Source organism: Saimiri boliviensis, chromosome 1 (assembly GCF_048565385.1).
Source record: "Saimiri boliviensis isolate mSaiBol1 chromosome 1, mSaiBol1.pri, whole genome shotgun sequence".
Taxonomy (NCBI): Eukaryota; Metazoa; Chordata; class Mammalia; order Primates; family Cebidae; genus Saimiri; species Saimiri boliviensis.
In genome coordinates this window covers 91396451-91413112 of record NC_133449.1, presented here as the reverse complement: position 1 = coordinate 91413112, position 16662 = coordinate 91396451, and the positions used below count along the sequence as shown (strand labels likewise).

General features: G+C 50.9%; 1 protein-coding gene across 2 annotated transcripts in view; it reads right to left on the bottom strand.

The window, feature by feature from the left end:
- EDAR (ectodysplasin A receptor) overlaps positions 1-16662 on the bottom strand; it is an 81571-nt gene that overhangs the window by 28048 nt on the left and 36861 nt on the right. For both annotated transcript variants that reach the window (XM_010333622.2, XM_003922761.3), the window contains exons 2-4: positions 3398-3466; positions 2501-2623; positions 1522-1703 (exon numbers count right to left, since the gene is read on the bottom strand). In XM_010333622.2, the coding sequence (XP_010331924.1) occupies positions 1522-1703; positions 2501-2623; positions 3398-3448 (356 nt within the window). In that variant the 5' untranslated portion in view covers positions 3449-3466. The remainder of the gene's footprint in view (positions 1-1521; positions 1704-2500; positions 2624-3397; positions 3467-16662) is intronic.

The following is a 16662-nucleotide window of genomic DNA, read 5'->3' as shown; positions in this document are numbered from 1 at the left end:
TAGCTCTCTTGGTCTGGATGTCCCACAGTCCCCTCAAATTCCACACATGCAGCCTCTATCCTCCCTCCATCTTCCCACCAAGCACCCTCTTGATCCTGCCTTCTGCAGCTGAGCAACTGGCACCATGTCCACATGGCCAGCCACAGAGAAGGCTGAGTGTCTTTTCTGAATCTCCTTCCCCTTCTGCATGCCATCTGCTCCCCTGGTCAATGCTGTCTACCAGGGGGTTCTTGGACTCTTCCTCTCCCTGACCCCCGGTGCCTCTGCTCCAGCCATCTCCCTGCCCACCACATCCCTGGTCCCAGGGCTCCAGGCTTTCCCTGCTCAGCTATGTCCCTCACTGCTGCTGGGAGGACACCCTGCTGTGTCCTACCTGGCTCAGTAATCTGTGTGCTGACCTACATCAGCTTCAAGCTGAAGGCTCAAGTCTTCAGCGGTGGTTTCCAACACCTGGTTCCATTTGGTCCCTGTCCTCCTGTCCAGCTTGTCTACACTCCCAGGTGTGCACCTCTTGCTCTGGCCACAGGGACCCAATCAGAGCCCCAGGTGCTGTCCAGCTGCTCAGCCCTCTGAGCTGTGGCATCAGCACTTCCACTTGCAGGCCTCTGTCCTGCTTCTTAGCCTGACTCATCCAGGCATCACCTCCACAAAGTCTCCCAAGACCACCGCTGACACTACCTCCCCAGCCATGAGGTGAGAAGTCCTGCAACTCCTAGAACACTCTGAGTGTGTCTTATGCACTGAGCTGTGGTCACCTCCCCCATCCCCACTGGCCTCATCACTGCTGTCACCTCCCCCATCCCCACTGGCCTCATCACTGCTGTCACCTCTTCCACCTGCACCAGCTGAACCAGAGGCACCACCCCTGCTTTGAGTCTCTATCAGTAGCCGTTGCAAAGCATTATGTGTTGTGGCCACTAGGGGGAGGAAGCAGCCGTGGCGGGGGCTCAGCATTTTCTGGGGATTGAGAGTCTATTTTCCTGGTCCCTGGCAGAACTTACTGAGGGGTCCTGCCTGGGAAAAGGAAGGTTTTAACTTTCTGTCTTTCAGGCTAATTGCGTTTTCAGTTTTTTTGAAGACTTCTGATGCATAATAATTTTGGTGGGATTATGGGTATCATATGACTCAAATATTTTTATTAGTAGCTTCCACACAGTGTTCCCAGAACGTAAAAAATACTGTTTTTGTATGAAATTTTAGTTTTCTTTTTTCCAAAGTGTTTGACGTGTGTTATTGCACTGTAAGTATTCAAGCAATTTTGGTGGTCAGAAGATATATTATGTTGGTTAATGGCCACTTAAGGAGACACAGAGGCAGAGCCTGATGGGCTGCCTGTCCACCGAGGGGCCAGAACTCTCCGTCCTGGATGCTGCCCATTGTGGGACAGAATCAAGGCCAGGTGTGAGGCTGCAATGAAGCCTACAGTGTCCATGACCCCCTGTTCCCAAGGCCCTTGCCCATCGCCCGAAGGGGTTTTCTGCAGAAAGCGTCCCAGGGTTTGCGAGCAGTGCCTGTGCTTACCCAGGGAGACAAGGGCCACACTCAGCGTCGTTTTCCATGTCCCCCGGTGTCAGCACGGTGGCCCGGAAGAAGCCCTCACAGTCTTTGTGGCGCCTGCAGATCTGGTAGCCTCCTTTGGAAAACTTCTCTGCTGGGCAGGGGACGCAGCCGTAGTCCTCGTCTTTGGTGCCATAGCCACAGGACTGGCCCGGGGAAGAGGACGGGACACAAGTGAGTACAGCAGCCAAACCACATGGACTCAGCCCATGGGCCTTGGGCAGTGACATGCCAGCTGTGTCCAGAAGCTACTCTGGCAGGACTTTGGTTTCCTGATTCGTCCTAACTGCAAAGCCCCCCAGGAACCAGCTCCCTCTCCGGGCTTGCCCCTCTCCTTGCCACCCTCCGGCTCCAGATGCTGCCTCTTTTCTGAGCATCCCTGAGATGAATTCGGCAAGCTGCTGGAACGCAGGCAGTGCAGGTAGCACTTGGCGTCTGACTTTCCTCAGCTTGCTGCAAGAACCTGACCCTGAAACCCTGCAGGTTTCCCTTAGTGCTTAACAGGACACCCAGGCTTAGCTTGCCCAGAGAGGGAGGGAGACGCAGCACTCAGGAAAAATGTACTGGTACTGGAGAACATTTCAATCCTGCTTCCAGTCAGATGATCTGACACTCATTTAATCAGGGTAGAGTGGGAAAATGATCTTTAAAGACATTTCAGAACTCCCGAAAGATCTGTTTTTGAATGCTCAGCTGGCGAGCGCCGTTCCTGAGTGAGCGCCGTTCCTGAGTGAGCGCCGTTCCTGAGCGAGCGCCGTTCCTGGGCTCATGGCAGCTCTCACCATCAATCTTAATGTCCAGGGAGTGTGACAGGCTGGGTTGATATGCCCTGGCGACCCCTCACGCAGCAATGCAGGCTGAGGGCAACGATGCTGCAGGCAGGAGGGCTCCCCCGAGAGTACACCAGGCTCCAGGAGGGGCCTTACCAGGTAGGGCTCCTTACCAGGTAGGGCTCTTCCCCTGGCCCGCACAGGGGGCACTCCTGGCACAGCCCCGTAGTCTGGTTGTAGTATTCGTTCTCACCGCAGTTTGAGTATTCTGCTCGGGCCGAGTACATCAGAGACACCTGCCAACAAAGGAGGGTGTTGTGGCCTCCAAGCCTCAGAAACGTGTGTGCCTCCCCCAAGAGCCCAAAGTTGACATAGGAAGGGGGTGCCCTGTGGTGGGGGCTTTGCTGGGGGCTTGATCTGGGAAGGTGCCCGCTCGTGAGTGCTCACTGCTGCTAAGTCTCCAGGACTGGTTGATCAGCCAGGAGCCACTGGAGACTTAGCAGCAGTGAACACTCACGAACGGGAACCTTCCCACTGGCCAGCCCCCCGAGAACCACCCCTCCTCACCCCTGCTGGCCAAGCCCCATCCCACTATCAAGGCTTGCTCTGAGTTCTCCTCATCCACTCCTCATCTACGAACTTGCCAAGGTCATGGAGGAGGTGCCCCTGTCCTTCACCGTGCGTCTAATACAGTGACTCCTCAGAACGCCATCGTGTCCAAGAGAATGGGGGTGGGAGGCTGAGTCTTCTGGTTCTTTCTCAGCTGCATGGCTCCCAAGCATGGGCTCATCACGTAGACACTGGGCTGTGTGTATCACACTACAACCGAGCACTCAAGAACTTTTCTACCCACGAGACCCTATGAAGGGAGCTACCAACAAAATAAATCTAAGTTCAGCCTGGGGCAGAGTTCTGTGCTTTGCAGGCATGGTTTCATTTCACCCTCAGAAGAACCCTGTGAAGGAGGGACTGTGATCAGCATTCCCATTTTATTGCTGAAGAGGCTAAGATATGGGCCAACCATCACCAGGATGAGGGTGCTGTGGGGGTAAGGGGCTCGGAACACTTACCACCAGGACGGGGAGCCAGGGCGTCTGTGTGCAGTCCCCCACATGGGCCATCCTCTCCTGAAGGCTCACCTGCAAGACACATGTCATTAACTGGGCCCTGGTGGTACCTCCCCAACCGGGGGTCAGGCTTCCTTTATTTAACCCCACTGGATATAAGGTGTCTCCCAGCAAATAGAGGGGAAACTACACACCCTAAAATAAAAGGCAGAAGTGAAGCTGAGACTGTACCCAGGCCACTTGGGCTAACTCTGAGGCCTTCCCAGCCTCGCAGCCATGCCCAGGCAGGAGCCTGAGAGGAGGCCGGGAGCACATGGAGGGTCCATGGTGAAGCCCAAGGTTACTGATGGTGTTTCATGTGCTCAGAGGATTTGGAGAAACCCAGCCTTACATGAACTTTAAGTCTGGAGTCCTCCAGGTCCTGGCCCTTGGGCTTCAGGATACAGGAGGACCCCAGGAAAGAGTGCCAGAACTCAGATTCTTGTCTGTCCCCCTCCAGATACTCTCCCAGCCCCACCATAAGGTTCTTCCCTCCCTCTGTTAAGAACAGGTCGTCCATCAAAGTGGAGAAGTCCAACAACGTAACTGTACAGTTGAGATAGTGGAAGCCCAGAGAGGTTAAGTGACTTGCCCCAGGTCACACAGCTACTTAAGGGACTGAGCATGGCTGCAGCCCAAGTGTTCAGATGCTTTTCACCAATTAATACTACACAAATGCACTGCCTTGAAGGAGGAGTTTGTTTGTTTGTTTGGTTGGTTGGTTTTTATTTGCTTGTTTTTTCACTTTCTGAATGAAGACCTGTGTTTCTGACTCAAAGCAATTTTACCTGGGAGCCTGGTTATTAATTAACCTGGCTGTATAAAGAGAGATAATGTGCTCAGGTGGATGCCCAAATTCCCCAGTGGCCGCACTCTGGTTCACTGTCCTCTTGCTGTGACAAAACAGCAAGTCCTTTCCTAGAGGCTGGGTTGTGTGAGGAACCTTCCAGAATCATCCACTGACTCAGACCAGAAGCCCAACTGGGCCATGGAACCCAAACTCCCCAAGACCTTTTACCCTCAGAATCCTCTTGTCCTTAGCAAGCCATCAATGCTCATGAAAATCAGTAACTCCCAATACCACACACAAAAATGCCATGAGGAACATATGCCGTGATGCATGGGAGCCTTCCCTCCCTTCCTCCTTTTCTTTCAGAAAAGTCCTGCAACATCCTAAAAGCATTAGGGAGAAAAGCAGCCAAAGATTACTAATTAGAAATAAAGAAGTTAAGTTGGAGAAGGAGGCAGGAGCTTTGTAAGTCAGCAGGAACGCCAAGAGGAGAGCAAAAGACCAGGGGGCCCAGTCGGGGGTTTGACACACACACTCTTCTTTTCCAAATCCCCCAGGACTTAAGGGCTTATTCACTGAGATTTCTGGAAAAAGAGTGGCCCTTTAGGGGATACGCCCAATGCCCAAGTCCTTAGAGAAAGGCTGCTAGGGAGCTTCCAGTCAGCTGGCCTTCCTGAGGTCCCTGGGGAGCACTCCAGTCCTGCCTCCCGAGTGTGACAGCAGGTGCCTCACTCCCGTAAGAAGAGGGTGGGCAGCATCCAGGCAGGGCCTTAAGATAGCACGCTTGTTTACCATTGCAACAAATAAACAGCCAAGAAAAATCCAAAGGAACTTCAGTTTCCTGGAACACCAAGTAGGGCTCTACCACCTGTTGCTGGGTGAGAAAGAAACTGTACAGAAGAATTGCCTCCGGGTGTATTTGTAAAGTTTCTAAAAGCATGAAAGCAGATCTGGAGTGATGCCTGCTGAACTTCCAGCAAAGAGTTTTTGGCAGGAACCGAAATCGGATGGGGGTGACCAAGGACTGAGGGAGGGTTCCGGGGAATGTTCGCTTTTCATTTCATGCAGGTCTGTGTTGTCTGAACAGTCTACGAGAGTGAGTATGAATTCTGTGATAAAGGAAAAAGCATGTGATACTGGCTGCTGAAAGAACAGGCTGGGGAAGGGGGGTCCCAGGGGTGATCGCGGAGGACAGACCTGATTAGGGTCAGTGGCAAAGCACAGCGGTGGTCCTGGGTCTTTCCTTGGGCCCCTGCTCCTGGCCCAGTCACCTTGGAGGTGTCTCACTTGGTGAAGACCTTCAGGGGGCTTTGTGGGAGGGCTCTGTCTCCAGACCCTCTGGATGAGGTTCAAAAACTGCCTTTTCGCACACACTGCTTGCACTTCAGGGCTGCATTTACCATTTGGAAAACACTAAAGGGACTGAGGCAAGATTAAAGAGCCAGCCACCCCAGTGGTGAACTCGCTGGGTGTTTTCCTTCTAGCAACAGAGCAAGCTGGGGCAGGCAGCGAGGAGAGGTCAGGGTGGTGGTGGGGGGGATGAGGGGGGCAAGGGCAACCTGCAGCCCGCCAGGTGGGGGAGGGTTGGGTGCAAGCAAAAGCCTGAAAGGGAACTGATAGGAGCCTGATCCCCCGCCCAACAGCCCTGGACTTGGCTTCAGGATGGTGGGGTTAGCTGAGATAGGTTTCCACTGAGTCTGTGGATGGGGCCAGAGGCTCTCAGCAGGGCTGGAAGCCTTCCAAGAACCATATGAATGGTTTCTAATTTAATTGACTTCTAATTATAGCTGAGCCTTGGAGGGCTTCCCTGAATAACTGAGGAGGGCTGGGCCTGCTGCACCTTGGTGTCAACCAGGAGCACTTGTGGAAAGGCACATCCAAACTGTTCCCAGGTAAACCCAAGCACAGAGAAGAAAAACAAATAGATACACAAAGTATAACTGAAAGTCTGTGGCCTTAGATGTGTTTCATTATTGTTACCAATTATCTGAGAGGGTGAGTGGGGCCCGGGGGGAGCACAGGGCAGCTTGAGGCTTGGGTCCCACTTCTCAGACTGCAGATGCAGGCAGGACGTGGGCCACTGGGCGCTGGGGGTCTGACTGCTCCCAGTCGTGAGTTCCTGTTTGTTTTACTTTGGGGATTCCCAGTCTCCATCAGTGCCTGCCAGTGCTGCTGAGGTATGAGGCCAAGGAGCTGACTGAGGTGGGGCTCCAGCCTGGTGCACACTCCCATATTTGAGCTCCCATATTTGTAACAGTGATGGGGAGGGGGAGCACCTCTCTTAGTCTGTTGTGCTTCTAGAACAGAATACCACGATCTGGCTAATGAACTGAAATTTATTTGGGATTCTGGGACTGAGAAGTCCAAAAGCAAGTGGCTGCATCTGGTGAGGGTCTTCTTTCCATGTCATAGCATGGCAGAGGGCATCACATGGTGAGAGAGTGCATGGGGGGGGCAAACTGTTATAACCAGCCCACTCTCGAGATAACAAACCCACTCCTGCAATGACGACATTGAGTCATTCATGAGGACAGAGCTGTATGACCTCATCACCTCTCCACCTTTCAAACCTGTTCTCTGATGATTAAGGGATTAAGTTTTTAACACATAAACTGGGGGGTAAAACATTCAAACCACAGCAGTGTGGAAATGTCTCTTCCCATCCGAGGCAGACAAGGCTGCTGCTTAACTGGTGGAACAACCAGTTAATGGGTTAGTGACCCAGTTTGGGGGTTGTGAAGCCAGTGGCCACCCAGCAGGTTCTGTGAACACACTCTTTTGGAGTCTAGCCACACCTGTTACCTGATGCCTGTGGTTACCTAGTGCCTGTGGCCATTTCATGATATGAGATCCCATGACCAGGTAAGTCTAGAATATCTTATATCTGGCCCTTTATGCAAAAAGTCTGCCCACGCCTGCCTGAATTGACAGCTTCTCTTCCCCCACCTGCTGTCTCCTTCTCTGCCTTTGGCCCTTCCTTCCTCAACTCTATTCCCACCTGTACACAGCTGTAATCACATCAGTTTACTACTACGGAGCTCAGACCCCTGGCCAGACACCACCGTGGCTTAATCCTCACCATTGCCACTTTGTTGCTCAAAGTGAGGCTCTTGGACTAGCAGCATCAGCATCACCTGGGAGCTCATTAGAGATGCAGGATCTCAGCCCCGCCCAGACCTGCTGTCTGGGATCTGCTTTTCAACCAGATCCGCAGGTGGTCTGTGTGCACATTAGCGTTTTGAGAAGCGCTGGTCTGGACGACCTCCTATCAACATCTTGTTGGGGTGGGGAGAGAACGTTTAATGTTTAATTAATGTTTAATTCCCTCTGGGAGCCCAGGAAGAAAGCCTTGGCTGGATCTCTCCCGCTTTAAGTTCTGGTCTTCTTCCAAGGAACAAATGTCGTCATTAGCACCCCTTCTCGTACACACACATCCTCTGCATGAGACACTACGATTCCCTTACTCTTGTTTGTTAGAGTTCATTCGTTCATTTATTCAACAAAGAGCTGTGAGCTGCTACCATGTGGCAATCTTATAGGCCCTAGGGGTGGTGCCAGACAGGTAGGGCCCCTGCTCTATTGGGCCTTTGTCTGTCCAGGGAGTTAGACCTGGAAGACATCATCGTACACAAGTTTGGCCCACTTTCCTAGCTGCCCTCCCCTAGACTCAGTCTCCTGCTTGAGCTGCTCTCCTTTCGGAATGGCCTTCACCCTGGGAGGTGTGGCTCTGACTCTCTCTCCCCTTGTCACCATGTTGTCTCCAGAGCACAGACAGTGGCCCCTGCAGGAAGAAGAGGGGCATCCTTTCTACTGGTCACCACCTTTAGGAGACGCAGTCCCTGCCTGAGCTAGCAGATGGTCCAGCCTCCAGGACTTCCCATTTTTCCATTCAGTTAGCCCCCTCTTGACTGTGACGGTGCTAGCCTCTTCCAAAAGGTTCTCCCTGAAGGAGCCACACCTCGTACCTGTGGGAAGCAGCTGAGGCTTGGTAGCTGTGCGAAACCTGGGCAGGCCTAATGGTTCAAGTTACCTTTTCAAGTCTGTAGGGTGGATGTCCCTCGTGTCTGTGGCCCTTTTCTATCCTTCCAGCGTGCTCACCTGACCTGGCCCAGCAAGGCTCACCATGCCCTGGTTGACTGCATCATGGAAAAGGAGGGGAGAGGCCTGCGGCTGGCCCACCCAGCTCCATGGGCACAAGCTCCTCCACGGCAGGAGGCAAGGCACTGGCAGCTGCATGCGTCTGGGAGGTGGCCACAGAGCTGGCTGCGGCTCCCTGCCCTCCCAGCACTACTCTCCTCCCCCGGCCTCCCACGCTCTCCTTCCTCCAGGAGGACCCGAGGGGAGGCTGCTGGTGGCCTCCTCCCCACTCCCACAGGATTCCTTGCTCTTCGGCCTCCCTGAGGGCCCCCACTTCCCATTTACACAGACAGACCTCCCTGCCCTGCAGGGAGCCCACAAGGTCATCATCAGAGCAGCTGAAAACACTTCCCTTTGTTGTGATTTACAGCTCAGAATCTTCCCTGTCTCAGTGGGGTAGTGGTGATTAATGTTAGATTGTGAGGAGAGGGATGCATTCTCTTTCCACTTCTGCTTTAGTTGGGTCTGTTTTACGGGAGCAGGAGGAAGGCAGAGAAGGTAGCCTGGGAGGGGCTCTCCCCACCGCCTCATGCCGTGCTTACTGTCCTGCTGGCCTTGCCAGCCTGACGTCTTTAGCGATTTCTAACACATTTCCGGTTTGCACTGGGCCCCACAAATTAAACAGCTGGTCCTGTTCCTGGCCTCTCTGGCCAGGCAGGGGAGGCTCCCCAGGGCTGTGCCAGGGAACAGACATGCAGAGCACAGGCCAAATGTCTTGTCAAGACCATAGGCACCGTCCTTCCCAAGGCTGGAGCAGAGGGTGAGGCTGAGACAGAGGTGATTGGCAACAGAGCACAATGGCAGAGCTTCAAACAGCATCGCACGGGGGTTTATAAGCAGCAATTCTTCTTTATCACTGTACTGAAAACCTTTCATTTGCAACCTCCCTGGTGAAGATTTCGGGGCTATGAGTGGCAAACTGACCTTCGGCAGCCCCTCAAAGGTGGCGGGCTGTGTCCCTGCATCCTCTCAAGCTCTAAGTCTCTCAAGGGTGTTGCCCACCCCAAACATGTGGGTGTGAGTGTGTGCATACACGTGAGTGTATGTGTATCTATGTATGAGTGCATACGTATGAGTGTATGTATGTGTATATGTGAGGATATGTGTATGCATGTGTATATGTGAGTGTATGTGTGTATAACGGTGTGTGTCTGTATGTATGAATGTATGCATATGTAAGTGTAGATGTGTATATGTGTGTGAGTGTATGTGTGTGTGTGAATGTGTGTATGAGTATGCTTGTGTAAGTATATTTGTATATGTGTGTGTATGTGTGTGTATGTGTATATGTGTGAGTATATGTGTATACACATATAAATGTGTGAATGAATGTGTGTGTATAAGTGTACTTGTCTATGAGTGTATGTGTGTATGTGTGTGTATGAGTGTACATGAGTGTATCTGTGTATGAGTGTATGCATGTGAGTGTATGTGTCTGAATGTATGTGTGTGTGTACCTGTGTGTATATGTGGCAAACCCAGACAGGCCCCACACACAGGGCACCTGCCTGGAGAGGTCTGGATGAGGCCAAACCAAGTGGCCCTGAGCCCTTCGGTGGCACCTTCCCAAAAGATGTGGACATAGGTTGGTTTGAGTTGAAAGTTTAAAATCCAAGTTCCCAAGTTTCCTTTGTCAATTTGAATTGAGATAATATTCAGAAAATAGATATTCTTGCACACAGAATAATAAATATAATTCATGAAACACTTACTTCTAGGTTTTCTTTTGAAGGATCACTACAATACAAATAAGCATGTCCAATTCTTCAGGACTCTCTATGGATCACTGACTCTTCAGGAGAACCCAGAGAGACAGTAAGAGTATGGAAAAATCAGTATTTTGGACATATCTGTTCACATCTCATCTTTCTATTTGACTCGACTTTTTCCACTAGTCTTTATTTTCCAAACCAGTGATGACGATAATAATTTCTGAAGTGCAGTAGACAGTCAGGGCCTAACACCATTTCTGAAGACCAACATTGTTATTGTTGCTTGTCACCAGGTTTGGGCTTCTTGGAATAATAATTATGTTATGAAGCAGGGGTTTGTGCATTTGCACAGAGATAGAACTGGGGCTGGTGCCCCAAAGAGGAAGGAAGCTCTCTCTGGCATCTCCTGTAGTTTGTGCTCAGGTGCTCTGCACTCTTGGAGGATTGCTCATGAAAATAACATGGCTTACAAATATCCATCCAGCAGTTTAGAGGGAGAGCAATTATCCTCATCCTAAAGTCCTGCTGTAAAGATATGTGTTCACAGTTTCATTTCTGTTTCATTGAGTGCCTCAGAGCTGAAAGGATCTTGTCAAAGAAACAAGCAAGGAGAAGCTTTGAAAAAAAAAATCCCTACTTTTTGCCATATCAAAATTGAGGAAAACCATTTTCAGGGTGAAATCAGAAAAGTTATCATAATTAGCACATTGCTTTAAATTACAAAATGCAACTTTTTCGAGGACTTTTTTTTTTTTTGGAGACAGAGTTTCGCTCTTGTTACCCAGGCTGGAGTGCAATGGCGCGATCTCGGCTCACCGCAACCTCCGCCTCCTGGGTTCAGGCAATTCTTCTGCCTCAGCCTCCTGAGTAGCTGGGATTACAGGCACGCGCCACCATGCCCAGCTAATTTTTTTTTTTATTTTTAGTAGAGACGGGGTTTCACCATGTTGACCAGGATGGTCTCGATCTCTTGACCTCGTGATCCACCCACCTCGGCCTCCCAAAGTGCTGGGATTACAGGCTTGAGCCACCACGCCCGGCCTTTTTTTTTTTTTTTTTTTTTTTTTTGATATGGAGTTGTGCTCTGTTGTTCAGGCTGGAGTGCAGTGGCACAATCTTGGCTCACTGTAACCTCCGCCTCCCAGGTTCAAGTGATTCTCCTGCCTCAGCCTCCTGAATAGCTGAAACTACAGGTGCATGCCACCACGCCCGGCTAATTTTTGCGTTTTTAGTAGAGATGATGTTTCGCCATGCTGACCAGGCAGGTCTTGAACTCCTGACCTCGTGATCTGCCCGCCTCAGCCTCCTAAAGTGCTGGGATTACAGGTGTGAGCCACTGCGTCCAGCCACTCTGAGACTCTTATATAAGCATATTAACATGAAGTTTTGTTAAAACATGATAGCAGCCACTCTCCAGCACTTTAATACATGTGCCGCTCATCCTTCCATTTGTTTTTTGTTTGTTTGTTTGTTTGTTTTGCTTTGTTTTGTTTTGAGACAGCGTCTCTCTGTTGCCCAGGCTAGAGTGCAGTGGCATGACCTCAACTCACCGCAACCTCAGTCTCCCAGGTTCAAGCTGTTTTCCTGCCTCAGCCTCCTTAGTAGCTGGGACTATAGTCATGTACTACCACACCTGGCTAATTTTTGTATTTTGAGTAGAGATGGGATTTCGTCATGTTGGCCAGGCAGGTCTCAAACTGCTCACCTCAAGTGATCCGCCTGCCTTGATCTCCCAAAGTGCTGTTAACCTGTCCATTTGCCCATGCATGCATGCATTCATCCATCCACGTGTTCATCTCTCCATCCATCTGTTCATCCGTCCATCTGTCCATCTACCATGTATGCAATCTTTATTCAGCACCTGCTGTAGGCCAGGCTGAACAACAAACAAATCCACACTATTCCACGCTGGTTCTCTTCACGATTTGGTGGAGACCATGAGAAAGGCAACCACAACACAGTGGGGTAAGCACTGAGAAGCAGAATGAGTGAAGGTGCTGTGGGAGCACACAGTGTGTGGTGTGGGGGAAACCTGACCAGGTGGGGAGGTCAGGAGAACTGTCCCAAGTCCCAAGAAGGGATGATGGCTCGGAGTTAGCCAGGAATCACAACGGAAAAGAAGAGAGAAAGAGGGAACAGCATGGGCTAGGGCTGGGAGGAGGAGAACGTGTCCCGTTAGGAACTGTAGTTACAGTGTATCCCCTCTAGGGCCACTGCTATACCCTCTTGTCTCAGATGAATGAGTTACTTGCTGAACTGCTTCCTGATAAAACCAAGAACTCTTTCTTGTTTTCTGCCAATGGGCAACTGCGCTAGGTCCTCCCTCAGCTCTTGTCCTCATTTCTTTGCTCTTGGTTGTTCAGAGATATTTGGAAAGCAATACTTTCAGCCCACCCTGCCTCCCCTAGACCCAGCCATTTCTGTGGATCTGGACTCCACTAGAGAACAGAGTGTTGGCACCTTAAAATATTTGTGGTGTGATGGAGACGAGGCCTCCTGCATGAACGTGTCTTAGTGACACTGATTCTGCTTCACAACAAAAGCAAAACAAGAACATAATCCTTAATCACTGAAAGACATGCTGCTAGAATCCCAAGCTATGTCAGCCAGACAGAAGACATCAATTTGACAGTGATGATACCCTCTAAGTTAAGGAAGTTGAAGAAGATGAACCATCTATTGGCACCGGGATCAATAAAGTCTAAAGTACAAAGCTGCCGCAGGCAACGACGGGAGGAGGCGGTAAAGATGACTGCTGTTATTACCTGTCCCAAGGGCCTGCAGAGGGCTTGCTGCTCCTCTCAGGCTGGCTGTTGTGGGTAACTCAGAAGGCGCCCACATGGATGGTGGAGACCAAGCCTCCCAGGATAGGTGAGAGGATCTGAAGGGGAAGGTGGAGGGAGGGAGGACATACCGGGAGGCTGGCAAAGCACTTGTGGCTCCTCCATGGCTGAGCTTGCCCATGTGTCCCCTACTCCGCAGCTCCCACCCCCCACTCCCCACCTCAGCTGCCACTTTGAAGCCACTATGAGCCCAGGGAGTTGTGGGACTCTCAATGTGTGGCCTGTGCACTCTGGGCTCCCCTGGGCCATGCCTGAGCCATGGATGGGGCGGAGGTGAGGGCAGCCGGGCTCTCTGCTCCTTCTCTGTATTAAGCATCTAGTGCCATTGTCACACAATGTGAATGTGGAATCCTGGGCAGAATAACAAAGAAGCAGCTTCTGAGCAGCGGCTAAGCACAATTACAGCACGTCACACCACGCGATGATGTGGGGCTGAATGGGGCAGGCTTCCAGGGGCAACAGTGGAAAACGGTGACAGCAGAGTTCTCAGAGTCTGCACGTCCCCCAAGAACTTACAAGTTGATGTCCTGATTAATGGCACAGATTTTTGTATTCTTATTGCTAAGACAATAGTTTTTAAAATAATCAGCTTTATTGAGTTGAAATTAACTTGCAATAAGCTTTACATATTTCCAGTTACAGGTGGGAGACTTTGATAACGTATATACACCCCATGTGGCTTGATACAGAGCCTATTTCTTCTAGAGTGTCTCTTGTGCCCTCTATCATCAATGTGCCTCACCCTGGGCTGTCACCAGTCATCACTATATGTTTAAACTGATTTTGCTTGTTCTAGATCTTCATATACATGGAATCAGGCAGCTGGCTTCTTTCACTGAATACAATAGCTGTGATGCGTCTGTGTTGTGGGAATTAGGACTGCAGTCCTTTTTGTGGAATCGCATTCCATTGCATTCATAAACCACAATGTTTCTCTATTTGCCCATTCCATCTGTTTTTGTTAAGACTACATGCATAAAATGGTTTTTGGTTGTTTTCTGGACCTGGGCAGTCCTGACCTTGCTTTCGATGTCAGTGACTCAAATATGAGGCAGGTTCCCAAAGGGGTTGGCCTTCACTTTTGTCTGTATCTGCTCTGGCTCGAGGAGAGTCCTTGTAGCTCACAGCCTTCCTCCCAGTCACCAGGGCAAGGCAGAGGCACTGAGATTCCAAAGAGCTTCCCCTGAGCTGTTCTCTTTGAGGGGATTCCTGGCAACCCTGCCCGGCCACCTGGCAGCTGCCACGGAGGTTACACTCAGCTCTGAGGGTCCCCTGCACCAGCTGTGGGCATGGCCAGTAGGGAGGGATCAAAGGAGAAGAAAAACGATCTCCTTGGCCCAGAGCCACCCAGGGACTATTTCTCAAAAAGTCACTTCCAAAAGATGGTGTGTTGTCTTACAACAACCTGACTGCCATTGTAAATAATCACCCTCAACACAAGCCTTCTGTCCTAGGATGTGTGTTATGCTCGCACACAAAATTAGCTCAGAGGAGAAGCAAACAGCCCGTGTGTGAGGCCCTCACTGCCCAAGGGCATTTATGCCCTGGTCCCAGCAGCCTCTTCCCAGCCTCAGTGAACATGTGTGCCCAAGGAGGCAGGTGGGAGCTTATCAGGTCACAGCCGGCAAAGGTCTGCTGCACGGAGAGGCCTGTCCACACCACGGTTCCCTGCTGGCTAGGGAAGGCAGCTGTCTTTCAGGTGCCTCTTATGTGATGGAAACCGCACAGATGCCTAAGAGAAACTTCCTTGGGCTTCTTCTGGAACCTGTTTGGGAGCGGAGCTGCACGTATGTGTGCTAGGGGCAGAGGCCCCATTTCTTAGCCTGCAGAGCTATTCATGAAGAGCGAATCCAGTGCAGACTTGTCATTAAACCTCCCCAGCATTGCAAGGGAGGCACTCACTGCTTTCCAGTAATCTGCCACATGCAGTCAATGGTGGTTCAGAGAAGGTAAGCGACTTGCTAAGGTCACACAGACAGAGGTGGGAGAGCCGAGGCACAACCCTGGATCTGCTCGACTTTCTACCCTTCTACACAGCTTTGGGAACAGAGGTCCAGGAGCCAAGAGAAAGGCTGGCAATGGCCAAGGCTGAGGGGAAGGACACCAAGTGAGTCAAGAGGCCCGGGCATGGAGCTGCGGACTTGATTCCACCCCACCCCTGTGGACCTGTGGCAGTTGGAAAGTTCTTGACGAGGCCAGGTGAACCATGATGAACCATGGGGACAGGAGGGGCCAGCATCCCCATCTCCCTCCTGTTCTGGAAGACATAAACGGTGTCTTCACTTTGTGAGTCTGTGCTGAGCGAGGCCATGAGGCAGGCAATTCTGTTACCTGCTTCCCACAGCAGAGGCCTTTGAAGATGTCAGGACCCCTGCGGTTCCAGTGCATTCCTCTTCCCACCTCTCTTCACAGGAAGCCAGCTTAGCTCCCAGGCACAACCCTGGCCATCTGGACTCTCATGAAGGTTCATGCCCTGAGAACTTCAGGAGGGGGTGTGCTAAGAAAACTTAACCGCAGCAACAAAAACATTTTCATGCGCCCCGTCTTTTAAGTTTCAGTGGGTAGGACTTCAGTTTGTTTGTTTGTTTGTTTGTTCTGAACTATTTAATAGATGGATTTTCTCCCTGATCCTAATCCTGGGATTAGACAATGTCTTCCCAGCCCCTTCGCTGATGTGGAGGTCACCCAGCACAGATGGTGTTTCACCAGGCAGGTGACTCGGATGGTGCCGGGCTATAAATAACCATTCAATGTCCCTTTCAGAGTGGGCTTTTTCTTTCTCCCTGACATTCGAGTCCCAGCATGAAGCAAGTAACTCATAAATTTGGATCCTTCTGTCAATCTCAGGGTCTTGCTCTACCGGTTTGAAAGAGAATTCGTTTTTTCATCGTTCTCTTTTCAAGTACAGTAACGGGAAGGCCTTGAGAAGGGCAAGCTTAGCAAAGGCACCTCCAGGTTTAGCTGGAGCACCTGCGACGGATCTGCTCCAACTCCAAAGGGCTCAGCTGTATGCTGGGAGAGACGGAGGGGAGCCTTTCTATCCCTCAGTGCTTGGGGATCGTTGGGGCTCAGAGGAAAACCTTTCATTTCTGGCTCACTTTATTCTTTCTACAGTTAAATTATGCATTAATGGGATACAGATTAAACTGCAATCCCACTGTATTCATCTCCCTACCCCGTGCCTTTTTTTCAAGGTGAAAGAGCTGATGTCACTACTGAAGTCCTGGACAAACTTTTTGAAAAAGAGATTGGGAATGGGAGCATTGTCCTTGCTGGAGCAGGTGGTGACTAGTCCGAATGATCCAGAACCAGTGTGACATGGGGCAGTCACCATGGGCTTGGGAGGACTCAATTCTGAGCACAACAAAATGTCCAGAGTGAAGACTCCACGTATTTTCCATGGCCTGGTGTAACATCAGCCATTTTTTCTTGGCTCTTTCTTGGTGGCTGGTGTCTGCTCTCCAGTTTGGAGGAGATGAATCCATGGGATTGAGCACCCCTCCTTTCTCCAGGCTGCTCTGTGGTGCCCCACAGCACACCCCAGGCTGGGTAGAGGGCTGGACGCCAGCCCGGGGCTGAGCAGAGACTAGAATTGCTCTGAGCCTGTGACATCGCATGTCATTTCCACCTGCTGCATCTCCATTAACTTACTTCCAAAACAGGGAGACAGGTTTTCCTGCTCACTCATTTCTCAGAGGGTAAACTGAGGTGAATGCATATGGCAGTGTTTTGAATGTAAGAGGTTTG